Here is a 27,641-nt window from a genome sequence, read left to right as displayed (position 1 = left end):
TTTGGATTCTGATCCAAACAGGACACGACAACAGGTCCTGGGGCGAGTCTCACACGGCCTGCTCCTCCTGAATTGTCAGAATCTAGGTATCCCTACTGCAGTGGGATACGGGGATGCGACGCTGTGCATTTCTATCAGCCTTAGAGGTTACTCTAGACCAGGACTCCGCAAAGGGATTCATCAATACAGTGCCTGAGTCCTGGCTCACGGAAGCGGCAGGCAGGAAGAAGAGGGGCGTGGTAAGGGACCACTTCCCCTTCCGGTGACGCCAGCGCTTTCATTTCTTTTGGCTGAGGTGACTAAGATGGAAGCGTTTTGGGAATCACGGGCTGGCCACTGGGCCGGGGGTCCGGCTCCAGGGCAGTTTTACCGCGTCCCGTCCACCCCCAGCGGCCTCATGGACCCGGCGCCCGCGTCCTGCGAGGGTCCCATCACTCGGACCCAGTGAGTCGCGCTCTAACCGCGGAGGGAAATGGGCGGCGGGCCGGGACATGGGAACTTGCGGTGCACGGGCCGCAGCAGTCTGGGCGCCGGCCTCCGCTCTCAGGGACTCTTTTCACGCTTCAGGAACCCCATGGTGACTGGGACATCGGTACTCGGGGTGAAGTTCGACGGCGGAGTGGTGATTGCTGCAGACATGCTGGGCTCCTACGGCTCCCTGGCTCGTTTCCGCAATATCTCTCGAATTATGCGAGTCAACGACAGTACTATGCTTGGTGCTTCGGGAGACTACGCCGATTTCCAGTATTTGAAGCAAGTTCTCGGCCAGATGGTGTAAGTCGCCTCAAAGTGGAGCAGATAACCTTCCATTTATTATTCCTGTAGGCGGGATAGAGGGACTTGAGATTTTTGGATAATTGTTGAGACACTGGTGAATGTTTGGGATACTTTTTGGCATTGGGGGCTATGGGAGTGTAGAACTGCGTGTAGAACACGGGTCGGTGGGGAGCCTGACCTCTGTTATCATTGCTTTCTCAACCAATTGTATTTAAGGATTGATGAAGAACTGTTGGGGGATGGACACAGCTATAGCCCTAGAGCTATTCATTCATGGTTGACAAGGGCCATGTACAGCCGCCGCTCCAAGATGAACCCCCTGTGGAACACCATGGTCATTGGAGGCTACGCTGATGGAGAAAGGTGTTTGATAACTTCCTTGACCGCCTAACCTAGCACCTATGTAGTCTCTTCAGTCTTTAAACAATGTTTTTCACACTTCTTTTGGTATGTGTGCTTTTGTGCTACAGAGGGTGTGTGCATGTGTACAGAGCCAATCTCTTCTACATTGTGGATTCTAGGGATCAAACTTGGGTCATCAGGCATGCTGGCAAGTGCCTTCACCCACTGAGCCATCCTGCTTTCCCACCCTCGGGCTCTTTGATCCCATAGAATTCCCATCTTTTAATTCAGACTTCATGGACACAGCTAAGAAATATAAAATTAAATTAATTCTTTGATCTCTTTCTCTCTCCAGCTTTCTTGGTTATGTGGACATGCTTGGTGTAGCTTACGAAGCCCCTTCACTAGCCACTGGTTATGGTGCGTACTTGGCTCAGGTAAGTAGAGGGCCTAGCAACGGGGAAAAGAGGAATAGAGATGAGAAGCCAATGTTAATCTTTTCCCCTTGGAATTCTGATAAGAGGCAGGCTGGAATCTTGGGCATCTGGTTTTCTTTGTATAAGGAGGATATGTTTACATTACCTTCCAGTAACAAAAAGCAGTGACCAGAATAATAGTCTTGTCACAGTATGGAAGCCCTAGGCCTCCCCCTTTTAAGAGGGTCAGCTGGGCATGGTGGTACATATCTGTAATATGTACAGGAGACTGAGGCCAGGAGCATGCGTTCCAGACCAGCTTTGGCTTCATAACAAGATTCCATTTCCAAAACAAAACAAAACAAAACAAAGGCTCTTTGGGTTAAGGCACTTGCCAAGGCTCAAGGCAGCCTGGGATCACCATGGTGGAGGAAAGAACCAGTACCTAAGAGCTGTATTCTCACTTACTTCTACATGCATGTGCACACACCTATACAAAAGAAGTAAATGTTGAACAAGAAAGCTCACACCCAGTTCTTTTGAAGCAGTGGGTAGAGAACTGTCATTCACTTTGGTGCCTGTGTCCGTGGGTTGGAGCAGGTTGCCTTCTGTTAAGCCTGTGCCTAATTTCTCCAATGTTTTACCCACCTCTGTAGCCTCTGCTTCGAGAAGTTCTAGAGAAGCAACCAGTGCTGAGTCAGACCGAGGCTCGGGAGCTTGTAGAGCGCTGCATGCGAGTGCTGTACTACCGAGATGCCCGTTCGTATAACCGGGTGAGAAATGGGCTGAAAGGCACAAATCCTGGAGCCAGGCATGGTGACACATGCCTTTAATTCCAGCACTCAGGAAGCAGAGGCGGGTGGGATTCTGCATTTGAGGCGAGCTTGGTCATTGCACACTTTGCTTTGTTTCAGTTTCAAATTGCCACTGTAACTGAAAAGGGTGTCGAGATAGAAGGACCACTGTCCGCACAGACTAACTGGGACATTGCCCACATGATCAGGTGATCAAGCTACAGTAGGACATGGTGGTAGGGCGGGGAAGCTCTTGCCTTTCAGAGAGCTGGCCCTTCTGGAGGGCTTAAGCAGAAACTCTGGGTGGTTTTGGAGGAAGAATCTCTCCAGGTTGGGGTAGGGTGGACACTCTCCAGGTGGTTGGTTTTGAGATGGGGAACTCCTTCAGAAGCTGATGCCTTTATACACCATTGCTTTTCCCTAAATATTTCTCTTTTTTTTTAGTGGCTTCGAATGAAATCCAGATGAATGTCCAGAGTTGAAGCTTTGCTCTTCTAAATGTGACCGTAGCTGGCTCAAAGGCAGACTTTTGTAAAATAAATCAGTCCTTGAAGTGTTCGCTGAGTTGGGTTTTTTGTTTTGAAATAGGATCTCACTATGTAGCCCAGGCTTGCCTTGACCTCAGAAATCTGCCTCCCAAATGCTAGAGGTAAAAGCTTCTGTCATACCTGGCAATTCAGTGTTTTTATTCTAACATGATGACACCTGTCTAAGCTCCCAAGTACTGCTTTGTACCATGTCTCTGCTGTTTCCTTTCCTGAGAGAACCATTTAGCAAATCCTGTGTGTGCCCAGAGGTTGATGGTACAAGTCTTTCTCAATCACCTCCATTATAATTTTTGTTTGTTTGTTTGTTTGTTTGTTGTTTTTTTGAGACAGGGTTTCTCTGTGTAGTCCTGGCTGTCCTGGAACTCACTTTGTAGACCAGGCTGGCCTGGAACTCAGAAATCCGCTTGTCTCTGCCTCTCAAGTGCTGGGATTAAAGGCGAGCGCCACCACTGCCCAGCCATTATAATTTTGACATGTTTCTTATGGACCTGAGCTTACCAGTTCAGCCAGACTGACTGGCCATCAGGCCACTGGAGTCCTGTCTCGCTGCCCTAAGCGCTGAGATTTTAAGTCTGCATGCCGCAGTACATGATGCCATGAGTGTTGAACCCAAGTTCTCATGCCTGCATGGGGCAAGCACTTGACAGCCATTTCCCTAGCCCCTTCACTGAGGCTGGCCTCAAACTCAGGGCAGTCCTTTCTGCCTCAGCTTCTCAAGTGTGGGATTACAGGTGGTGATGGGCATTTAGGGTCTCTTACCAAGTACAGGATTCTTCTGCATGACAATCAGTAGAGAAGACCCCACATTGTCGTAGAGACAGTTTTTGTAGGTTTGACTTCATTTTTGATAACACAATGAATGGGGTTATACAATATTCTCTTCATTTTCTCCCATGCACTAAATTCTAAAAGAAAGTAAGGAATTATTTTTGTATTTGTTTGGGAGTGTTAATGATGGCTGCAAACCTGACTGGTTAAGGTGCAATTTCAGAGACAGGTATGAGGTATATATGTAGCAGTTACTGTACAAGGTGGTACTCAGCCCCTATGCCTACACATGTAGCCTCACTTTCAGAAGATACTGAGTACAAACATTTAACGGGTGCTTATTATAATCCCAGCACCTGTTTTTTTTTTTTTTTTTTTTTTGAAAGTATGTATTCATTAGAAAACCCTGAGTGGGGAGCTACAGAGATGGCTTGGCACTTAAGAGTAGGTACTACCCTTGCAGAGGGCGGGCTTGATGAGTCCCAGTACCCATGTGATGTGTGGCTCACTGCAGCTCCAGAGGACATCTGCTGACAGGCCCCATGAGTGCCTGCACTTGTGACACACCCACATACATACACATAACTCAGTAAAATCAGTACAATAGTGAGGCTGGGAGATGGCTCAAGTTGCTCCTGCCGAGTTTCAATCTCCAGAACCATGGAAAAGCTGGACAAAAGAAGCTCAAGTGTTTGTAATCCCAGATGGCAGGAGAGGCACTGTAAGCTTGAGGTAGGTAGCTTGGCATATCAAAAGAACAGAAGTCTGCCTCAGATACAGTGGAGAGTGAAGACTGACACCCGACACTTGTGCCTGTATTCACACATATGCCTGAAGGCCCAAGATTAGTCCCCAGATCCCTCAAGATGGCAGGACACTTAAGAGTTGGTCTGCCCTTTTTGTGTGATTTAATATTAGATGCCTACATTCAACACACAAAAATAATGAATTCTTAAGTGTAGCTGTTTTAGTTGAAAGTTAGCCATGTCCTATCCCTGGGGTGGTTTTAAACCCTGATTTATTTATTTTTGTATTTTGGTATTTTCCAAGACAGGATTTCTCTAACTCTGGCTGTCTTGGAACTCATTACAACCAGGCTAATTTCAAACTCAGAGATATTCCCATCTCTGCCTCGCTAGTGCTGGGATTAAAGGTGTGTACAACCACTGCCCCACTGAACCTTGATTTTTAAAAATGACAGTCATGGGTCTTCTGCATGATGCTATCCATCGTGGCAGACAGCTGCAGACAAGTTCATGCAAAGAAAATCTTGGATGTTCAATTGGGAACTTCGATATACTTAACACAGAAAGTTGTCAATAAATACATGTTTATTGATTAAACTGAATTATAAAAAACAAAACCAAAAAAAAAACTTCCTTCTACTACTAAGCCATGCAGGCAGAGTCCACAAAGACAACTTGCTTGCCAAAACCCAGCCGATTCACGGTTACCATGACCTTTAAAAAAAAAAAAAAAAAAATTACCCATCCAAAGTCAAAGTGCAGAGGCCAGGAACCCAGCTCTGCTAAGGCTGTGGCTGCTGCAGAGACGACCAGAGGATTAGGCTGTAGATTGAAGTGACCATTTACAGTTCTCCAGCTTTCTCAAAGGCAGAAGGTTGGCTCTGAAGTGTAGTCTGTCATCAAAATGGCATTGCTCAAAAATCTGGGAAACAGAAGCCCAGGTAGATCCTCAGTTCAGATCTCCAACGCCATGGGTTAAGAGCTGGCCAAACTTCTGGGATCAGTCCTGTTCACTATGTCATAGTGTGCTGGGAGTTAAAAAGACAAAACAAAAACTGCAGGGCAAGGAGTGGTGGTCCAAATGCCACACACCTGTACCACCAGGCCGGCATGTCTTGAATTTCATCTCCCAGTCTATGAAAGCCTATTCAATGGGGACACATAGAAAAAAGTTTATAAATCCGTTTCTTCTCGTTTTATTAAATGCTCCATTTATGTACACTTTAAAGATGAACCACTTACACGCTTGTGCAGGCTGCCTCCTTGGCTCATAGGAGGCAACTGAACGCCTCGGGATGGACAAGACCCATCGGTGTGGCTGCAGGAAAGGTAGACTTGGTGTTTTGTTCTCCTCTATGGTACAGTGCATTTTGGTTTATCACCATGAGTACATATTTTCTTTAAAAAAAAAAAAAAAAAAAAAAAAAAAAAAAAAGAGAGAGAAAGATCCCTCATGCAAACTGTAGAAAAATTTTCCTTGAAGTTGGCAGTGAAAAAGATTCATGTCTTTCTCTGTGCACACCTCTATGCTTTTCACATCCATTTCTCTGAATATGAGAGGAACAGGAAAGCCACATGTAAGCAGGAATTCCAGCAGTCTGTCTTGTTAGTTCAACATGTAACATATGTCAGTTGTACCTGTGGTGAGCAAGTGTGCTGCTGGGACGAGCTTAACAGGACAAAGTTCAACTGAGCAGGGACCATGCCGGGGGCTTGTTGAAGACAGAGACTAGGAATGGCTTCCACCTGAACACTCATCACCTCACTCAATACTACCTCTTGCTTGCTAGGGACACATGTGCTCCTTTGTCCAGAGTGAACGACGGTGTGAAAATCAGGAAAAGGGTCAAGGGTTACAAGTGCAAGAAATATTGTTTCTGTTATATTTTGGTGGAGGGGTGGTGAGGACAGAAAAAATCTATCCATTCTGGATGTTTCAAGGTGGTTCATGCACTTTTTAAAGCCACAATTTTCTATCTAGAGCTGCTGAAGCAACCAACACCTCTGGAGAGAGAGGGGAATAGAGGGGAATGGAAGGAAAGAGTTCAGTGGGATTCATTTTTCATTTTCATTTTTATATAAAAGTGTTAAGACCACAATGAAAAAAACTTGTCCACGTATGTAATAAGCCAGTTTGTGAGCTACATATTCTTTCTTTCCATCTGCAGCAGAGTTCTCATGTTAACAATGATTAGATAGTATCATGCCCAAAGACATTGGCCACACAGTAAAACAAAACCCAGAAATACTATGATACAATTGAGGTAATAGGGGAAACAAAACAACTTAGTATCTGTCCACAAAGGATTGTTTTCCTAGATTTTGTCAGAAAAATAGCAAACACAGTGATTTAAATTAAAGAAGAAGAAAAAAAGGGTCACAAAAACATGTTTTTAGCAGGAGTAACCAATGGGCCAGCTCCTCGGCTCGGAACTGATCACTACTGGGGTCCTAAAAACCCAACAAATTCAGAGGAAGAGTCAATGTTGGGAGTGGTGGCATAAAACTGAAACTATAACCAAGTACCCCAGTGGTACCCATCTTGTCTAAGCCCCTTTAGCCTCCCTCAGCTCTCCTACCTGAGTCCACATGCTTCTATAGCCTTAGCACCTAAATCTCCGTCAGATCTAGGTCAGCCTCCTCAAAGCCATAGAAAGACTCCGTCTCACTTTCCCCCTCAAAAAGCTGGTGAAGGCTTTCAGGCTCAACTGTCTCTTCAGGAGGTGGCCTGGGCCGGGGGGCAGAGGCTGAGTGCTCCTCAGACTGTTCTCCATTTAGCTTTAGCTGCTCCTCTAGAGAGGCAATGAGCTCCTCCTGCATGTCAGCGTTGCGTGCAGGTGAGTTAACGGTGCCATCAGGACCTGGCAGAACACTAGCCACAAGGAAGGACCGCTGAACTAGCTCTGGGGAGTCCCCAATGACACCCAGCACCTCACTCAGCCAGACCAACACCAGCTGAAGCAAGACATCAGAATCACAAGCAGTATCTGCCATTTCCCGAGCCTGCTCCTTCCACTTTTTGTGCAGAAAGTTCTTAACAGTTCGTTTGATGCATACATCTAGTGGCTGGATTTTGGAGCTACAGCCTGCGGGGACTACCGCAGGCAAAGTGCTAGAGGCACTGAGCAGGGCCAATACCTCTTCTGACAAGTGAGTGCGGTGGCAGTCCATCACCAGCATGCTTTTGCTGTGCTGACAAGCTGTGTGCTTCTTCCATACACGGGTTGACCAAACCTCCATAATTTCATCATCACTGTAGCCACTGTCTTTGGCCTCGAGTAATATAGAGTCTGGCACATTAGCAAGCCGATTCGCTTGTCCTCGGAAGAAAACGAGGGTGGGGAGGACAGTGCCATCTGCTAGGATAGCCAGCACAACGTCACACCAAGGCTCCCCTGTGCCCACTGTCTGCAGAGCATTCTCCTTTCGGTCATCACTGCTCAGCACCTCTGTGTCCAGGAACAAAGAGATCTCATCGATAGCCACAATCATAGACAAAGGTAAGTCCTGATTGTGAATCTGCCGCTGCACAAACTCAATGAAGAGTCCGGCATTCTCTGCTACATGCTTCGGTAATGTGTGGGCTACAGCTCGCCGGGCATGGGGAGTGAGGTGGTGCCGGAGCATAAAGCGCACAGCCCACTCATAGGAGATCTTAAATCCCCCTTCCAAAGAGCGTCCGATTTTGGTGGCCTTCTGAAACAAGGTCTCTTCATTTACAGGGAGCTGTTGCTCTCTCTGGATCAGCACCCATTCAGCCAGTTTTTCTTCTGCCTCAAAGCTGAGATATTTGCCCTCTAAGTTCTCTCCCTGAGAGGCCTGGAAGCGTCGAAGCCAACGACGGATTCGCCGCTGGGGGTTTCGAAAGTGTTCAGCCGCCTGTTCAGTGTTGCAGCACAAGGCAAACAGTACTACTCGAAGTTTCTTCACAGACAGCTGCTCTTTCTTGCCAACCCCACTGCCACCTCCACCACCCGATGCTGGCTCAGGTTCCTGGGTAACAGGACTACCCTCTTCCTGTTCATTGACATTCAGACACTCAGTCCCCTCTGTGGCCAAGGGTGGCAGGGCGGAGGGCAGTGGGTGAGTGGGGGTTGCTGGTGGGGTTGCAGTTGAGGCTGGTGATGGAAGTGCCTGGAGCATAGGACCTGCCAGCTCCTGAGGCTCTGCTGGGGTGGCTCCTACAGGTTTCACAGTGGCAGTTTTGTTAGGGAGGAGAGGAGGTGGAAGATACGTATTCTTCATGCTCCGGTCAAACACTCGTTCAGGAGTCTGGCCAGGCCTAAAGGAATGGGGAAGGGAAGCAGAGAGCAGAAATGTCAGTTACACTTCAGGATTTAAATCATAGCATTAGAAGGAGCAGATATAGTGCAAAGTGTACATGAAATGAACATTACCTTGAGTGAGACATCCAACTGAGCCCTGGGAAAATGAGATTGGAAAAAATGGTCAGCTCACTGGGGAAAACTGCAAAGCATTCCATAGACATATCTTGAGATTTCAAAATGCTACCCACTTATGGGCTCTTCCTGTAGCTAGCCTTCCCAGGTTAGAATGCTTATAGTCTGCACTAAACAGTGAATGGGTTAGGTCAGAGGAAGATGCTCCTCCTGGCTCATACAGTATGACATCTTACCCCCAATCCCAGTTTCCCCCACTTACCCCGTGGTAAGATGTTGCTAGATCTGTGCGAGGGGTTGAACACTAAATGCTTGGCCATGGCATCTCCCACGGAGGTAGCAAAGGTACAGGAAGTGCAGGCCAGCTTGATTCCACTGCAGGAAGAGGAGAGGAGAGGCCCAGGAGTATATTAGATACAAACAGCAGAAACACTAAACAAAGTTAAACTCTGAGGCTTAATATAGGATGAGACACATAACCACTTCTATAATAAAAGACTTGATATTAATACAACCGAGTACCAAAAAGTGCTTTATTACCTTACAGAATTTTTAAACAAAGCCAAATATTTGGGACTCTTCCGTGGAACATGATTGCTGAGAAAGACAAAGAAGCAGAGTTACAAGCAGTGACAGTGTCCAACCAAAGAGTTGCCTTCTCAATCCCAATCAGCCTGACCTGACGTCAGGCTTCTCAGACTTCAATACAAACACAGAATTACCAGAGGAACAATTACAATTCACAGTGTAATACAGGTCTAGGGTGGGCCTAAGGATATCGTCACTGGGAGGCCTGCTCCTTTCTGAGGGGAAGTGGAGCGTGTGTGGATATGGAGCAGAGGGGAGGTTGGGGGAAAAAGGACTAGGAGGAGAAGAAACTGCTGTTGGGATGTAATACATAAGAGAATGAAACATATAAAAGGGTCAGCATTCTAACAAGCTCCCATCCAATGCTCGGGCTGCACGTGAAGTAGTAAGGCCCCAGGGGATTATCTGGAGCAGACTAACAGAGCCAACTGAGTAAGGTTTGCTCTTTTACCTTCTGAGAGGAGATGGACAGACAACTTTTAAGTTGCAGAAAGAAACAAAATAGAAATGGGAGGAAATTAAATGAATTTTGGACTCCAAACTAGAAATCCTGTTTTGTTCGTGACTTACTTGATCATGTGATTGGCATAAGCCCGAGAGCAGCAGGTGCTGTAGCGACAGAGAGAACAGTGCACATAGGTAGGGAAATGATTAGGGAAATCTGGGATCTCAAAGCTGCACTCCAGACATGTCTGCCGGCCCATAACACTCCTGTCAAAAAACAAAAATGTCATTACTCCCTCAGGTATCACCACTGAAGAAGATGGTATCTGATTTCTTTGACTGTCAGGAAACACCCTGCCCAGACAGTCCCCACCCGCCTAGCACCTAGGAGGCACTGACATTTTCCTAACAGCTCTCTTCTGGATATTGCGTTGGACAGGGGGATACAGAAAGACAGGCAGCGGGTCAGTGGAGGTCAGAGGTGCTGCCTCCTGCAAGGCGCCAGAAGGTGTATCATTTGAAGACACAGGAACAGTTCGTGGCTGCCCCCGGGAAGCCCGGATTGTCACCTGAGAATCAAGAGAAGAACAATTAGGTGGCATTCAGAGGAAACCTCAGTGTTTTGCCCATCTTATCCTCCCTGAGTCTGTGACAGCAACTTCTGGCAAACTCTTACCTTGGTGCCTGGTTTCAAGCCTTCCAGTTGCTTAGGCTTACGGAAGGTTTTGTGGTGCTGAAGCTTGTGTTCAATTTTGTCCTTGGCAAAGAGAAACTGCAGCCGGCATTTGTTGCAGTGATAAACATTTCTCTTCTGATGTGGAGAAAAGCAAACAAAACAGACAGGAATCGCTGAAAGGTTTCTAGTGAATCAAAATCAACATCATTTTTCCTTCCTTCTGCTGGGAATTTAATAATAGGAAAAAAATCATTCAGGACGAGAAAGCCTGTCACTGAGAACTGGTATCTCACACCCTGACAAAGTGAAGGCCAGGACACACAGGTTCTCAGTCACTCCTCCTTGACTTGGAGTACATGGGCAGTGACACACATTTGCTTGCCTAAGTCATCTTTACACTGCAGACAGTACTACCTATTCCTGGACATTCTTTTTGATTTTTAAGTCACACAAAAATATACATGTTGTCAAGTAAACAATAAAACCACTCTCTCATTCTGTTCCCTTCACATTCTAGGTCTGCCTTTAATTCTTGGCTGTTGGTTCATTTCCACAGACAGGTCCTAACAGATTCTCCAGCATCTTTTCACTGACTATGTATATGAACAACCACAAAACAAGGCTTTCTTTAGTTTCTTTCTTTTCTAGTGGTGCTAGGGATACAAGTGAAAAGCTGAGGCCTTCCTTATATTAGGCAAGCACCCTATCACCAAGACTTTCTAGCCATACTCCTTGAAAGGTCACTTACAAAAGACGGTACTCCCCTTTGAATTCTTGCTTTCCCCTCTTTTCCAGGAGGGGGGCTTAATACACCTACCTCTCTATATAGCTGCTTCTGAGTCCACAGCCTGACAAAGGCAGTGCTTGTTTCAGGGGCCACTCTTCCTCCCTTGCTATCTCACCTAAGCCATCTCTACATCGGAAATGTGTACTGTCTTAGCACTGTCTCTTGACTCCAGTCCTTTTCTTTACTTCAGAAGCTAATAACCACTCTCATCTCCTATGCGATTAAAGCCTTCGGCTAATCTTTCCCCTCTGCTCTAACTGTGACTTAGTTTACTTAGTGCTGGCAGTATAAAATCTATCACCCCAGAACTTGAATCCTCTTCCTAGCCTAGGAGAATACCCATAATCTGTTTGCACCTAGCTTCCACCATGTACCTTGTACCCTACAATCTTCTCTGAATACCTCTCACTACCCTACACACCAGAGGCTTAGCTCTGTCTCAGGTACACTACTTCTCTGTCCTGTTTTATCCCTCACCATTACTCACCCTTCAGACCTGAAACAGCACTTCTTTCTGGACGTCCCTTTGGTTCCCAGAATGGGTAGATGCTTTTCTGTATCTTCTCCTATTATCAAAACCCTCGTAATTTTTTTTTTTTTTTTTTTTTTTTGGTATATTCTCCTTCAACACTACACCTCTGACATCTAACCTAGTGTGTAGCAGAGACAGGAGCTGAATGACCTTTGCTAACATAATACCGTCTTCTCTATGTATCTCAACCTGTACCTAGGATCCAAACCTCCAATGTGTTCCAGTGAGAATACAGGGTGGCTTATGCCTGATACCTGGTGTCTCATGTAGTGTTGTTGGAAGGCATTGCCATTTTTGAAGACTTTGAGGCAATACGGACAGAGCAAATGCCGAGTATCTTCGTGGATCATGCGAAAATGAACATCCACCTCAGAGTAGAGGGAGGAGCGATACTGACACACCTGAGTTATGCAAGAAGGAAGATAAGTGAACAACTGGAGCCATAAAAAGAAATAATAACAAAGATACCCAGGAGTAGTCTTAAATGCACAGGTATTATTGTTCTGGTTTTGCAATGGCGATCTAGGCAGATGGTAAGTTTAGCTGTGATGGAAACAGTCAAGGGCAGCAGAATCTGAGAATAACTCATATTCTCTAGGAAATAAAAGTATCCTCTACCCTGAGAGGGAAGCTAGGGAGACAGACTCAGAATGCACAGGAGGAGTCCCCTGTCTGGGCGTTATCTTCTAGAAAGCCCTAACTACGGAAACTGTGTTATCCTCTTCCCTATCTCTTCAGAGCACCTACGTGTAAGGTGCACAGTGGGTGCGCAGGAACATCCACTAGTGGGTTCTTTATAATCAGTTTGAAAACAAAATGGCTAAAATGCTCTGGAGAAAAAGGCATTACCTGACAAACATAAGGCATCTCTCCAGGCTTGTGCGTGTCCTTCATATGCTGGAGAAACAAGGGCTCACTTTCAAAGGCCCACTCACAGATCTTACACTTGGCTGGAAGAAGAAAAATAATTAAGACATGCACTTGGATGTAAGATCACCTTAAGACGTAGAGCACATCTGTACACTGGCTCTGCACATCTGTACACTGGCTCTGCTCTGCACAGTTGTCTGTGCTGCCGATGACAACTAACAGCCCCGTCTCTAACTCAGCCTTGGAAACAAAGCTCTCGTCTAGACTGTCAACTATTCGCATTTTAAACCAGATGTTCCCTTTTTTGCTACTAACGTGAGATCACATTTTCCCTCTGTCCAATTCCTGTCTCTTACTTCTCTAGGTTATACCCACTGCTGTCACCACACAATGACCTAGAACTGTCATCTCTGTTATGACAGACAAGAATTTGGTAGAAGCCCATATGACTGACTACCACTTATCAGCTTCCACTACATCTCCAGCATGGACCCCTCGCTGCGGAGTGAGTGATTTCAAAATACTGCCTGACTTTAAGCCTATACCTAGGAACGAAGATTTTTCATTTATAAATAATTCATAAATATCTATTGACTGTCCATGAAGTACAAGGAAGAATTTGTTCTGAAAAGGCTGACAAATACTAAGACATGTTTGCTTTTTCGTTTTTGTGTCAGGGTCTTACTGTACAGCTCTGTACGGCCTGGAACTCATATGCACAACAGATAAACCTGGAACTTGGATTACCACCCTGGCCCTGTCTCCCAAGTGCTGGTATTAATGGCGTGTGTCACCACACCCAGATGAACAGATGTTCTTACTCTGTTATAAATGTCACTTCTCTTTCTGTATGAATAGATTCAAGACAATTATACTCAGAAATTGGCCAATTTGTCACGCTTGATTAAAAGGATATGATTCTAAATTTTTCATAAAATTTTTAATTGCTTCATATTTTGAATTATAAAGTATGGCTAGTAATAGAGTCATATTTATTTGTGTTTTCATGACTTTCAAGTTTCTGCAAATATGGACGTTACAGACTTAAAATTTTTAAGTATTTATTAGAAAATGGCCCACACTGTGAATCTTTCTAGTTTTTTCCTATATTTAAAACTCTAAAAGTTTATCACCACTTTTTGTGAAATCTAGCCATAAAATCTTTTCTTGTATTCTAATTATCTGTCCCATAACGGCTATCATATAAGGCATGTTTGTAATATTATCTTATTTTGAGATAGGATCTTATTATGTAGCTCAGGCTTGCCTTGAACTAAGTGGCCTTCCTACTTCTGCCTTCAAAGTGCTGGGATTACAGGAATGAGCCTGTAAATCTAACATATGATATTGTCTTATTCTACACACTATAATTATGTAAGCTCCTATACTTAAGATAATTTGCATTTTCAACAAAACTGGCAATCCTTTTAAGGACATTAGAAATATTCTGAATTCCTTAGGAAGGGAAAGATGGCTCAGTGGTTAAAAGTGTTTACTGCTTTTGCAAAGAACTGGAGTTCAGTTCTCAGCATCCACACGGGCAGCTTACGAGTATCTGTAACTCCAGCTGTAGGGAAAGCAGGGCAGAGGTAGGGCATGCCCTTAACTGCAGCATGGGGGATGGGGGTAGAGAACGGACTGGGATGTACAGGCAGACAAATCTCTGAGTTTGAGCCCAGCCTGATCTACAGAGTGAGTTCCAAAACAGCCAGGGCTATATGGAAAAACTGTCTTGAAAAACCAAAACCAACCAACCAAACAAGAATGAAATCTGAACACTGGGCTCACATCTCAAAATATGTCAACTCAATAGAAACATATGTTTGACCCAGCACTCAGGAGACAGAGGCAGGTAGATCTCTGTGAGTTTGAGGCCAGCCTGGTCTACAGAGTGAATCCAGAATAGCTAGGGCTACACAGAGAAACCCTGTGTCTAAAACAAACAAACAAACAAACAAACAAACAAACAACAAGAAGTATATGTTTTAAGAAGACGACTTCCATTATTCTAAGTGTTGGCTTGTTGTTCCTGTTTTATAAGATCTGTAACTAACATTCTAGCTTACCACCTATTATTTCATGGACAACACTAATTTAATAGCAAAGTACTTTAAAATCATGCTTGTTAGAAAATAGAGGAAAGTACTCCTCTATCATCTGTGTATGAGCTCTCTGCTAGTGCCATTCAGTAAGTGAAGAAAACATAGATCCCACCCCTCTGCTGGAGTTTGAGTTTTCAAACTTACTAGTAGATTCATAGGGACTATGAACATTTTCCAAGTGGCACTGGAGCTGAAACGGGGTGGAGAACTGGCGGTAACAGTGTTGGCAGATAGTGTGACCATCCACCTCGCCATTCTGCTGATCAAGTTCTACGTGGTGCTTCATGTGGTTCATGAATCTGTAGCACAGCACAAAGAGAAAGTACAGAACCGAAGTCAGCAGTCTATGAGAGACATGACACAGCTACGAGCAAACATGATTTGTTCTCCTCCTCCTACTTCCTCCATTTGGGAGAGTCTTTTTCTGAGCCCAGAAAGATAGTCCTTTAGAAATTCTGTGCATGTCTGTGTGTCTGCATTTAGGGTGTGTGCTCATACATACAAGTGCTGAAAGAGGCCATAGCTGGAGTCACAGACAGTTGTGAGCCACCTAATGTGGATGCTGGGACTTGAACTCGGGACCAGAATGCACTTTTAACTTCTGCGTCCTCTCTCCAAATAGGTACTTTCTTTTTAAAATAATTTATTTTTACTTTATATGCATTGGAGTTTTGCTTACATATATATCTACACTTACATCTCCATCTCCACCCACCCACCTACCCATCCACCCATCCATCCATTTACCCACCCACCCAACCATCCATCCATCCATCCATATCTATATACGTCAGAGTCTCAGATCTGGGAGTTATAGACAGTTCTGAGCTGCCATGTAGGTGCTGGGAAATGAACCTGGGTCCTCCGGAAGAACAGTCAGTGCTCTTAACTGTTGAGCCATCTGTCCAGCCCCCAGATAACAAGTTCTTAAAACTAAAAGAATGTTCTGTTCAAGAAGACTAGTGCTCCTTACTCAAAGTTAAATGTATCTCTTATTACCATAATGAAACAATTCAACAGTATTGCCCACTATAAATTCTAACCAGACTGTCTCAAGTCGGGTGGTGGTGGCAAATGCCTTTAGTCCCAGCATTCAGGAGGAGAAGACAGATCTCTTGAGTTCAAGACCAGCCTGGTCTACAGAATGAGTTCCAGTACAGCCAGTGCTATACAGAGAAAACCCATTAAAAAATGAAAGACTGCATCATAGTTAGTATCTCCTAAAAGAAAAACTTAACTATATAATAACAACACTTGTGTACCCTCTAAGGCTGTTTCAGACTTACCGAATGTTGTTCTTTAGCCTTTTAGTACAATGAGGGCATCGGAAAGATGTGGCAACCTTAGGAAAGCTTGTGAGCTGGGCTGCTTTGCCCCCATCCCGTCCGTAGTAAAAATCATCGACTAGCATAATAAGCTTGGTCTGGACAGTATCGCCAGCATTCTCATTTGGCTCTGGTACTTTGGTAGGTGGTGAGAGAGCAGGAATTGGTGTAGAGGAAGGTGTGGAAGTAACAGGGGCTGTCTTCTCCGGGGAGGAGGGCTTTGCTGCCGATGGAGCACTGGGCTCTGCATCGAGGGACTTGCCTTTCTTTTGGTACTCAACCATTTCAGGGCAGCAGTACTGTAAAAGAAACAACATCATCACTGCATTTAGCAGAACTAGGAGGAGCTAAATCTATCATGTCACCAACAGTCCCTTGGAATGGCTTGTTAATGTAGGTGATAAAGGACATATTTTTGGACAGTGGGATCTTATTTAAGCTGTTCAGGCTAGCCCAATGGTTTCACAAAATCCTGCCTCAGCCTGCTGGTAGCTGGGACTACAAGCATTCGCCAAGACGGCTGAGCTGGGTTTAAGGTAGTCTTCTTCCAGCTTTGATCTCGTTTTCCTCAGTAGCCCCCATTTACACTTCTCCGTTCTCTGTCCACACAGGCCCAAGCACTGCACCTCTCACTGCTCCCCTCTTGCCTGTCTCGAGCCTTGTACACCTTCCACTGCTCCCCTCCTGCCTGTCTCGAGCCTTGTACCAGCATCATTTGACTCTGAGCTTTCTAGAGAAAAGAAGTTCCAACTGCTCCATTTGGACTGATACCAGAAAATTGCAAGACTACAAATAAAGCAGGAACAAGGTAACAGGTTTCCATACTCGCGATGACGGAGTTAATTAAAACGGAGCTCAGGGTACAAACATTGCTTGAGGACTCATCTAACAAACTTGCTGTCCTGTGAGATCAGATTTATTGTGTAAGACAGTAAGTGCTCAATCACCTATGGGCAGTCTTTATATGTATTTTTTCACAGTCCCAGTTTACATAGCCCTGTTCTACAACAGAACAAAAGAACAGCTTTTATAAAAGTTTCCAAGCCAGTTTAAGCATCTGCTTTTCATGATCCCAGTATCAGAAGAGGTAGAAGAGGCCACCTAAGCCGGATCTTTATCATGGGTGGTATCACTTACACACATGTGACCTCTCAAAGCTTCAGTAACACGGAACTGAGCATTACACCGTGGACATATTTTCCGTCCACCATCCTGGAGGTCAAACACTGGGATGGAAGAGGTCACTGGAAGAAGGGAGAAGAATTGATAAGATTAGTAGGGCACACAGGGGCAAGACTGCACAGTCCCTGAGAAGAGAGCCAAGAGTAAACAAGCGTGAGAGACCACTGTGTGTGAGACACACAGTCCCTTTACTGCTCCAGTTCTAGGCCAGGGCTGGCAAATTGAAGCCAGAGACCATCTCAGCTAGCATCCAGTTTCTATTTTGTCTCATGAGCTAGAAATGCCACACCCCCTTTTTAAAACCATTAATCCCAATTAGGTAAAGTTTTTTGCTTCCTCTCCCATTTACGGTTTTTTGGTTTGTTTTCAGAAAGCATCTTTGTGTAATTAACACTGAACTCATGATTAACCTGTCTCCACCCTCAAGTGCTGGGATAACAGGCATGTACCATGTGCTTGGCAGACATGTTTCTTTTCTAAAACTATAATGAACTGAGCACGGTAACGCATACCTGTAAATTCAGTGCTTGGGAGGGGAGAACGAGGATCAAGCTACAGGCCAGCTTGGTCTATGTACCTAGTTACAGACCACTTGGCTTATAAAGGGAAACCACATTTTAAAACAAAACTAATGCATCTAACTGTGACACTATGATATACAGAAAGCAATACTCAAAAGCTTGAAGTCTCTGCCTCAGGGGAGTAAGTACATTCATGATGTAGAATTTCCAGAACTTGTCTCAACTTATAAAACAGAAACTATTTTAGGAACAGTTTTATCTAAGATAGTGCCTCTTGTAGCCCATACCAGCTTTTTTTTTTTTTTTTTTTTTTTACTAAAGACAAATTACAGTGGAGGTTGGCTGTGAATTCCTGATCCTCCTGCCTACACGTCAGGGGCAGGATCATCCCTTTCTGATCAGGCTCTTCTTATGCAACCCTGGTTGGTCTGGACTTTGATACCATTTCACAGAGCCTAACAAAGTTGTCCATGTTGTACTGTATCAAAAATACTTCCTATACATTCAAGCAACATTCTATGGACTCAACAGGTTATATTTAGGAATATGCATGTATATATAAACACATATGTGTATATAATAACAACTGATGAAACAAGAGGCCATGAGTTTGTAGTACAATGGGGAGTAATATGTGGGAAGGTTTGGAGAGAGGAAAGGGAAAGAAGAAACATAATTAAAATATAGTCATAAAAATAAACAAAAAATATTCTGGAAAGAAAAAAATGACTTCCCTTTTAAGCCTAAGCAACAAACTACTGTGTGGACAGAACACATTTTGTTTATGCATTCATGACCGGATGCTGACTTAGGCTGTTCTCACCTTTTGTCTACTGTGACGGACAGTGCTGTGAGCATTGGTTACAGGTTTCTGTTCTAGTCCCTGCTGTCAACTCTTTTCAATCTATGCTCAAAAGCAAAACTTCTAAAGCATATGAAAACTTAAAAATGTTTTGGAGAAGCATCATACTATTTCTCACAGTATCTGAACAGTGTTATGTCCCTGTCAACAGTACACAGGATTCCACTTTTTCTATATCCTCACCTGAATGTCACTTAAATCTATCTTGTGTGTGTGGTCAGAGAATGTATGGGAGTCAGTTCTGCCCTTCAGTGTGGGTCCTAGAGTTCAAACCCAGGCTGTCAGGCTTGGCGGTAGCAGCCTTGCGTGCTGAGCCATCTTGTCTATTGGCCCATTTTGTTACTTTTTACAACTACAGAGGCTGGAGAGATGGCTCAGTCATTTAGAACACACGGTGCTACACAAACATCCTTAACTCTAGGTGCAGGAGATCTGACACGCTCTTCTGTCTGGACACCAGGCGTGCACATGATGCACAGACACATATGAAGGCAAAACACCCACACACAACAAATAAGAAATACTAAAAAAGCAAAGCAACAACAAAAAACAATTACAGCTTCCTTTTACTATGCCCTGACACTTCCTTTTATTATATTCTGAATTATTCAACTTCAATCCACATATTTCAGGAAGAAAGACTATAATCATTTGGCTAGATCAAGGCACTACTTTCTCACAATCTGAGATCCTCTCTGAAGACGTCATTTTCCTAGCTGCACACCATCTTCTTTTTCAGTTAGCATACAAAGAAAGTTCCTTACGGCATTTTCAGGCACGCCCAGTCTTGGCTCATTCTCTACCCATCTCTGCTCCTTTCCTTTCCCTCTCCCGTTCCTGCCTGCGATCCCAGCACTCCCCTCTACTCTCTATCACTCCGGCCTATTAACCTCTCTTCGCCTCCCTCATCTCCCCTCACCCTCTTCTCCCACTATTTGCACCTTTGTGGTTTCCTGGCCTCTGTCTACATTTATTCATACATAAATACATACTTACAAAAAATAAAAATTAGGATCCACAAGAAAACATACAATATTTGTCTTTCTAAGTTGAGTCGGCTAGTTTGGTTGGGTTGTTTGCTTGTTTTCTGAGTAGCTATTCTAATGTGGACTGATGGTAACTCACCATGGTGGTTGTGTTTCCCTAAGGCGGTGGATGCTGCTGACCATCTGATGCTTATCAGATAGATATGTCATGACTATCAGAGATATGTCTCTCCCCGATGCTACCTGCTGGTGACGGAACCCAGGGTCACACACACTGGGGAGGGATTCTATCACTGCTATCTTTACATAAAGCCCCTTTGTCGAATTAAAAAAAAAAATCATTGTTGTTGTGTTTTTTTGCTTTTTGAGATAAGAGTTATGTAGCCCTGGCTGTTCTGGAACATACCGTGCATGTAGGCCAGGCTAACCTCAAATTCAGAGATTTGCCTGCCTCTGCCTCACAAGCAACGGAATTAAAAGCACGGGCCACTATAACAAGCACAACAATAAAAACCCAACATTTTGTATCTATACACATGCCACAGCATGCGTTTAGAGGCCAATGGCTCACTCCATCATGTAGGTTCCAGGGACAGAACTCAGGTGGTCAGTTTGGTGGTAGGCACCTTTACCTGCTGAGCCATCATACCTGCTCTGCCTCATCTTCAGTTGGTAGTAATGTGGTGGGTTGCTATTGCTGCACAGTGCAGGAATTATTTACATATGAGTAATAATTTCTTAGCACATTATATCCACCACTCCTCCTCATTTTATAGGTTGGTGTTCTCTGATGCATGTAAGCTTAAAATTTCAAATTTAGCAATTTTTATTCTTGCCTGTGCTTCTGGCATCCAAGAAATTGTCAAATCTAATATTGTGAAGCTTTCTTGCTATGCTTTTTTCCCTAGGAATTTTGGTTTTATGGCAGGACCTCACATGTGTACAGTAATCTTCATGCACTGGCCTCTTGACTGCTAGATTACAAGTATAAGCCATCATATTGGCTATTTATTTTTAAGACAGATTCTCAGCACTGTCTAGACCCTTGATCATACTGGGTACACAGCAATCCTTTTTTTGGTCTCACAAGTAGCTATGTCTATTTACAGGCATGTGTAACTGTGTCAACTTTTTTTCTTTTGCTGTTTGTATGTGCTATGTGTGTGTATGTCTGTGTGTATGTGTGTGTGTATTATGTATGTGTGGATATGCTTACCTGTGGAGGCCAGAGGTTAATAACTTCAGGCCCCTTCCTCTATCATGCTCCAAATTATTTCTGAGACAAGATCTTTAACTAAACCTGATAGTCACCACACTGTCTTAGACTGAGAGGCCAGTGAGCTCCATGGCCCCTTTGGTGCTGAAGTCACAAGCATGTGGCACTATGCTGGCTTTTACTTGGCAGTGGGGATCTAGGTCAGGTATTCATGCTTAGACAGCAAGCACTTTATTGACTAAGCTACCTCTCTCCTCATTCCCCATCCTGAGTTGGCTGGGTTTCTGTTTTGTTTTGTTTGTCTTGGATTCTTGAGATAGATTCTCACAGTGTAACCCAAGTTACTCTCACACTCACAAGTCCTTTCTTTTCCTCAGGCTACTGAGTGCTGAGATTACATACATACACTACCACATGCCAACTTCATGTCAAGCTCTCTTCTGAGTTTTACAGCTTCTGTGTTTGCTTGGGTTTTAATTTACCTAGAGGATTTTATTTTGTTGTTGTTGAGACAAGTCTTTTCTATGTTGCCCTGGCAGGCCTACAACTCACTATGTAGACCAGGTTGGCTTTAAACTCACAGAGATCCTCTGTCTCTGTATCTCAAACACTGGGATTAAAGGCAATCACTACTACATCTGGCTTTGAATTAATTTTTATATTGTACAGAAAATAGAAATTTCAACTCTTTGTGACTATCTACTTTTTTCAATGTGTTTAAAAAGATTCAACTTTTAAAAAAATAGTTGAAGCCGGGCGGTGGTGGCGCACGCCTTTAATCCCAGCACTCGGAGGCAGAGGCAGGCGGATTTCTGAGTTCGAGGCCAGCCTGGTCTACAGAGTGAGTTCCAGGACAGCCAGGGCTACACAGAGAAACCCTGTCTCGAAAAACCAAAAAAAAAAAAAGTTGAAATGAAACCAACAGAAAAATTTGAGGAACATGAAAAATATATAAAATTCTAAATTCAGAGCCCATAAACAACCGTGGTGGAACAGAGTCCAGCTTTCACCAACCTGCCTACTATTGGCAGCTGCCTGTATACAATGGCACCAGCATGTGTAAGTACTTGGAAAAGAGTACATGTTTCACACAAAGCCTAGAATATTCACATTAAGTTACCACTCCCTGTTCTGGACCATTAAAATCCTCATATTCATATTCTCTGTCTTCCTGAAAACCTCTCTAGCACATCTCAACTTTAAAACTGCCCCCACAGAGGCCAGATAGCTACCCCAGTATAGTTAAGAACACTGGCTGTTCTTCCAGAGGTACTCAGTTCAATTCGCAGCAGCCTTGTGGTAGCTCACAACTGTCTATGACTGTAGTCTTATAAGTTACAATGTCTTCTTCTGGTGTGCAGATGGACATGAAGACAACACACCCACATATATAAAATACATCTTAAAAAAAAATCCACTGTTCCATAGACATCGTTCATCAACCTACCCGCCCTATCCGTGTCACTAATTGATTCCCAAAGAGCTACATTTTCAATCTTTTACTACATTACCATTTCTGTAAAAACAAATCAAAGCACCTGCATCCTATTTTATTTCTCCATTTCATAATAGTTTCAATGCGATAAATGCTTTATCGATGTTTTCTGCATGACTGACTGGTGTTTCAGACTCTCACATTACCTTTCATTGAAGATTCGGGTCCACTGGTTCTGTGAGCAGAACTGTTGTTGGACATCACCACTGGCCCAGGACTCTGGCCCAGGGAAGGGATAGTGTTAAGAGTATTCACCAATTTGGCCACTTCGTTGCTATTTTCACCTGTAACCCCGGGTCGCTTCACAGTGACGAAGCTGGCAATGCTCACTGCAGGTGGAGAGGGGAAGGAGGGAGCTACATTGACCAAGTGAAAATCATCTGTTTCCCACCCACTACCCCATGCTGTTCTGCCGTCTCCTCATCCATGTCTCACCTAGTTTGGGATTCGAGGTCTGGTTGGACTGGCCTGGAGGCTGACCAGCTAGCTGCCCCAGTGAGGTTGGCTGTGTGGCAGTGGGAGTAGTGGAGGTACTGGGGGTGGACTTGGTCTGCTGGGACTGTGACTGTGGGACAGTGCTTCGGATGGTGAGAGTAGCTGGGATGACGGTGGTAAAGGTGTTGGTGGTGGGCCTCACAGGCATTGTGGAGCCTGGCCTCACGGGGGTCATCTGAGAGAACACTTGTGGGACGCCAACTGTCGGCTTAACAAACTGTGTACCTGGGGCTTTTAAAAGAGAGACAAAAAAAGTCCCAAACCTTCATCAGTGAGCTCACCTATAAAATATTTTCTTGCCTTTCCTAGAAATACAAGAACAGGAAAAAGTTATTCCCTAAACTGACTGAGTGACCACCAGAGGTTACTAAGAGTAGTATCAATCCTAAAATCTAAGAAAGTTGTAGCTGTCCACTACACAAAAGGTATTATCTAAAGTTTCATAAAGTAGTAATTAGAAGAAATTCCCAGCAACTCCTGTCAGACGCCTTCTACACTATCTTTTGTACAGTAGCTTGGCCTCCATATTAGAAGTGGGAAAAGAATGGGAATACAGGCCAAAGGGCAGACTTGGTTCTTAAAGTCTTTTTTCAGAATTCTAAAAGAATTTTTCATTTTCTTCTATACACTCAAATAGGACAGGCAATCTATTCTACTAAAAGATCCCAAAGGTTATCCTTTTTCTAGAACAACTATAGACAATTCCAGTGAGAAATATTTAGGGAACACCAGAATGCTATAGAGAAATCTGATCGGATTTATGCCCTAAAAAAAAAAAAAAAAAAGGAAACAAAAAACAAAAAACAAAAAAATATGCTGTAGAAAGCCAACTGTAGAGGCCCCTGATTGTACTTTGTATTTGAGTATGTACATAATATGTGTGTGGGGCGTGGGGGAGTGGCATGCATACCACAGTGTACAAGTGGAGGTCAGAGTACACCACGTGGGAACTGGTTCTTTCTTTCCATCATGTGACTTTTAGGGAGTGAATACAGGTGGTCAGGCTTGGAGGCAAGTCCCTTTAGCCCCGAGACACCTACTGGTCCTGAGGACTGTTTACACAATTAAATAAAGTTATTCTCTTTTTGAACCAAACTGTAGAAAACCTAGTATGTAAGAAATGTGACTTGAGGGGAAATTACAAGAATCTTCTTTTGGCAGTGGAAGTTGACCCCAAGGTCTCAAGCAATGTTAAGAGTGCACTCTACTCCTGGCTATACCCGAGCCCCAAGATTCTTTAATATTCCATTATGTGGTCATTGGTAGTATTATCCTCAAAGCATATACCATTTACTTAATTTCTATCTAAAGTCCCCCAACCTCTCTCTGCCTTAGTTTATTTCTTGAGACAAGACTTGGCCTTTAATTCACAATTCCTGCTTCAACCTCCTGAATGTTGGATTCCTGGAGTGTGCCACCATACCTGATGGCATACCCAAAACCTATGCTTTAAAATTAAAGTAAAATTCAATTTATAATCCTACCACATAAGTGAGTACATGTAGATGGAGTATTAGATTTGTGAGTTTGCATTAACAAACACTCTTCTTTCAGGAAAACAAACAATGGCTGACATCAGCAGCAGACACTGATAACGACTAAATAAGGCTTATTTTATCTATACAGAGAAACCCTGTCTTCAAAAAACAAACAAACAAAAAAAGACTTATTTTACCTCATGAAGGTAGTGAAAAGTTAAATATAAAAATAAGATTACCACCTGGCCAATAAAAGTAAGTGTGTGGATGTCAGGTTATAAGTCCTTCCTTACCTGGGACCAGTGTGATCGGTCTAACTGTCTGGCCTTGCTGGACATTCAGCACAATCCCAACCTGATTCATTGCATTTTGTACAGGCCGGACATTCCTTACAGGAAATCCCTGTATTAAAAGAAAAAGGACCTTTAACACAGAGATCAACTAGCCAGGCTCTGACGACAATGTGACTGACAGCTCCAGTCCTAGCTAGCATCTCTCTCTACGGTTACAGCTTTCAAATTTTCAAATGACCTAAATGGAGAACTTTAGGAAATTCTGGCATGCTAGGTTTTTGTGGTATGTTTCTGTGTATGTTTGTTTATTTGTTTTTGCTTTGAGATGGGTCTTGCTATGTAGTTTAGGCTGCTCCCAAACTCCTAATTCTGTTGGCAAACATCTTTGGGGTTTTGTTTTTTTGAGACAGGGTTTATATAGCCCAGGTTGGCCTTACACTTGCTATGGCGCTCAGGCAAGCCTTGAATTTATGACAATTTTCTACTTCACTCTTCTAAGAGCTGGGATTACAAGTATGTATTACCACACCCACAGTGTTTATCAAACTTTTTTTTTTTTTTTTGGATTTTCTAGACAGAGTTTCTCTGTGTAGCCCTGGCTGTCCTGGAACTTACTCTGTAGACCAGGCTGGCCTCGAACTCAGAAATCCGCCTGCCTCTGCCTCCGAAGTGCTGGGATTAAAGGCGTGCGCCACCACTGCCTGGCTTCAATTTTTTTTTCTTAAGATTTATTTTATATGTATGAGTGTTTTCCCTGCACGTATGAATGTGTGCCACAGGGATGTCTGGTTTCTATGGAGGTCAGAAGACATCAGGCCTTCTGAAAGTAAGTTGTGAGCTGATATGTAGGTGCTGGGAATTGAACCTGGGACCTCTGCTAGAGCAACAAATACTCTTGATGGGTAAGCCATCTATCTCTCCAGCCCTGAGTGAAGCCTTTCTAATTCTAACTTTCCCAATGATGATTTCTGTTCAGACTTTAATCATCAACAGACCTCTCAGGTGTATGGACAGAAATTATCATGTAGCCATGACGCTATGCTGGGCATTCCACAAAGCAGAATTCCGTGAAACAGTACAGAGAACCTCAGTTCAACAGACAGAACTCTAACACAGATGAAAACTCTGTCCAAGGCAGAGGCTCTGGAGGCTCACAGTCTCTCTCCCTCTACCAGGCCTAGAATTCAAAGTCCCACTTACCTGGGTAGTGATGAAGATAGGTTGTGAGGCCACGGGGGAGCTAGTCACATGGTTGGCATTCTGCATGACCTGAACAGGTCTCAATACTGGTTGAGTAACCATTGTTCCCAGACCCGGTGCTGGATTTTGGGTCAGGATAAGTGGCTGTCCACCTTGCTGGACCAAAGTATTACCAGCTAAAGGGTAAAAGGCAGGCAAAACAACAACAACAAAAACAGAACAAGAGAGGGATGTTAGAAACATCGCTAAACTTGTATTCATAAGAAATATTATTTCAGTTAAGAAATAGTCTCAGATATCCAAATTATTTAACTGCTACTACTCACCTCAGGCTTAATGTCACCAATCTCACTACAACTTAAGCTTCACCCAGCTCTACAGCTAACAATACAAGTGGGTCAGGGCAGTTCACTAACCCACCCATGCCTTACCTAAGGCTGAAAGGCATGAGTTCCTATCTTCACACTAATGAGTTAAGGAGTTACCACGCTCTTCTCCCCAATCAGCAGAGCCAAAAAAGGTAAGGTTTTCCATATTTTAAGTAAAATCTTTTTGTAAGAAGGTAATTTGTTGTTAGCTAATCCCCTTTTAAACTTTTTTTTTTTACATTTACTTATTATAAATGTGTGTGTGTGTGTGTGTGTGTGTGAGAGAGAGAGAGAGAGAGAGAGAGAGAGAGAGGGGGAGAGGGAGAGAGAGAGAGAGATAGAGAGAAAGAGAGACAGACAGACAGACAGACATTCATTGTGTGTGTTGGAGGCAGCTCTCGGGTCTCTAGCTTAGTGGCAGATACCCTTTACTTGCTCACTAAACCATCTCACTGGCCCTAAACTACTTTGTTATTGTTTGAGAAAGGTTCTCATTTATACACGAGACATTCATTCGTCTATAGGAGATACCAACTGTGGTGGTTTAGGTGAGAATAGCTCCTATAAGCTGTTATGTTTGAATGTTTCAGCTGCAGTTAACGGAACAGTCAGAAAAGGAATGGGATGTGTGGCCTTGATGTTTTCTGAGACAGCCTTGTTATAACCCAGGCTGGCTCCAAACCCAGAAAATACTCTCGACCACCTTCCTAAGTATAAGTAATATGCACTGGATAAGTTTATATCCAGTGCTCACTGTAGTTCTGTAGAAGTGAAATTTCAATGTATTTTTTAAATAATTTATTGTTAACATGTTAATCAAATAATGGTTATCAAAAGCATTCCAAAAGGCTGGAAATGTAGCATAGATGGCAAAGTGCTTGCCCAGCATGCATGAGGCCTTTGTTTCAAACCCCAGCACTGCACAAGCCAGGCTTGCAGTGCATGCCTGTGATCCCGACATCAGGAGGGTAGGCATTTCAAGGCCAACTTTGAAAAGAGAGACCAAGACTCAAAAACAAAACAAACAAAAATGTGTTCATGTATATACACCTGTAATCTAGCACTTAAAAGAGATAGAGACACTAAAATCAGAAATCAAGGCCAGCCTCAGCTAAACAGGAAGTTCAAGACTTGCTTGAGCTATATGAAACCCTGCCTCAATAACAAAATAGAGAGCTAGAGAGAGAGAGAGTTGGCTCAACAGTTAAGGTTAAGGTTAGTTAAGAGCATTTGTTGCTCTTGTAGAGGATATGGGTTCAATTCTCATTGCAACCATCTGTAACTCCTGTTTGCCCTCTTCTGACCTACAGTGGCTCCAGGCACACACAGGGTGTACAGACAAAACACTAATAGACATAAAATAAATAAACTAATTAATTTAAAAAGCAAAACAGCCAGGCATGGGAGCATACATTTTTATTCCCAGTACC

General features: G+C 43.7%; 2 protein-coding genes across 6 annotated transcripts in view; one reads left to right on the top strand and one right to left on the bottom strand.

Annotated features, from left to right (window-relative positions):
• Positions 1-265: 265 nt before the first annotated feature.
• Positions 266-2,887, top strand: Psmb4 (proteasome 20S subunit beta 4). Its single transcript, XM_034501387.2, has 7 exons — positions 266-444; positions 568-774; positions 994-1,140; positions 1,475-1,556; positions 2,192-2,308; positions 2,450-2,538; positions 2,774-2,887. Exons 1-7 carry the CDS (start codon positions 305-307, stop codon positions 2,784-2,786), a joined length of 795 nt encoding a protein of 264 aa, XP_034357278.1. The 5' UTR covers positions 266-304; the 3' UTR covers positions 2,787-2,887.
• A 3,558-nt stretch (positions 2,888-6,445) lies between these two features.
• The window catches only part of Pogz (pogo transposable element derived with ZNF domain), a 40,546-nt gene continuing 19,350 nt past the window's right edge, over positions 6,446-27,641 (bottom strand). For 2 of the 5 annotated variants that reach the window (XM_034499932.2, XM_034499934.2), the window contains 16 exons: positions 25,844-26,019; positions 24,644-24,752; positions 22,813-23,103; positions 22,524-22,733; positions 17,253-17,359; positions 16,077-16,414; positions 14,935-15,089; positions 12,668-12,768; positions 12,073-12,219; positions 10,500-10,634; positions 10,223-10,392; positions 9,950-10,090; positions 9,332-9,388; positions 9,054-9,166; positions 8,789-8,813; positions 6,446-8,673 (listed from right to left, as the gene is read on the bottom strand). In XM_034499932.2, the coding sequence (XP_034355823.1) occupies positions 7,002-8,673; positions 8,789-8,813; positions 9,054-9,166; positions 9,332-9,388; positions 9,950-10,090; positions 10,223-10,392; positions 10,500-10,634; positions 12,073-12,219; positions 12,668-12,768; positions 14,935-15,089; positions 16,077-16,414; positions 17,253-17,359; positions 22,524-22,733; positions 22,813-23,103; positions 24,644-24,752; positions 25,844-26,019 (3,947 nt within the window). In that variant the 3' untranslated portion in view covers positions 6,446-7,001. Of the gene's footprint in view, positions 8,674-8,788; positions 8,814-9,053; positions 9,167-9,331; positions 9,389-9,949; positions 10,091-10,222; positions 10,393-10,499; positions 10,635-12,072; positions 12,220-12,667; positions 12,769-14,934; positions 15,090-16,076; positions 16,415-17,252; positions 17,360-22,523; positions 22,734-22,812; positions 23,104-23,153; positions 23,178-24,643; positions 24,753-25,843; positions 26,020-27,641 lie in introns of all 5 variants that reach the window. The other 3 variants (XM_034499938.2, XM_034499939.2, XM_034499936.2) reach the window with 2 other exon arrangements.

The sequence above is a fragment of the Arvicanthis niloticus genome, chromosome 4, assembly GCF_011762505.2.
Source record: "Arvicanthis niloticus isolate mArvNil1 chromosome 4, mArvNil1.pat.X, whole genome shotgun sequence".
Lineage (NCBI taxonomy): Eukaryota > Metazoa > Chordata > Mammalia > Rodentia > Muridae > Arvicanthis > Arvicanthis niloticus.
This window is presented reverse-complemented; position numbering and strand designations above follow the sequence as displayed.

Excerpts from the sequence above, each read along its gene's own strand:
- Psmb4 (XM_034501387.2), top strand. The coding sequence starts at position 305 with ATGGAAGCGTTTTGGGAATCACGGGCTGGCCACTGGGCCGGGGGTCCG. Across the intron at positions 445-567 it reads GGTCCCATCACTCGGACCCA|GAACCCCATGGTGACTGGGA; the intron begins GTGAGTCGCGCT and ends TTCACGCTTCAG. Across the intron at positions 1,557-2,191 it reads ATGGTGCGTACTTGGCTCAG|CCTCTGCTTCGAGAAGTTCT; the intron begins GTAAGTAGAGGG and ends CCACCTCTGTAG.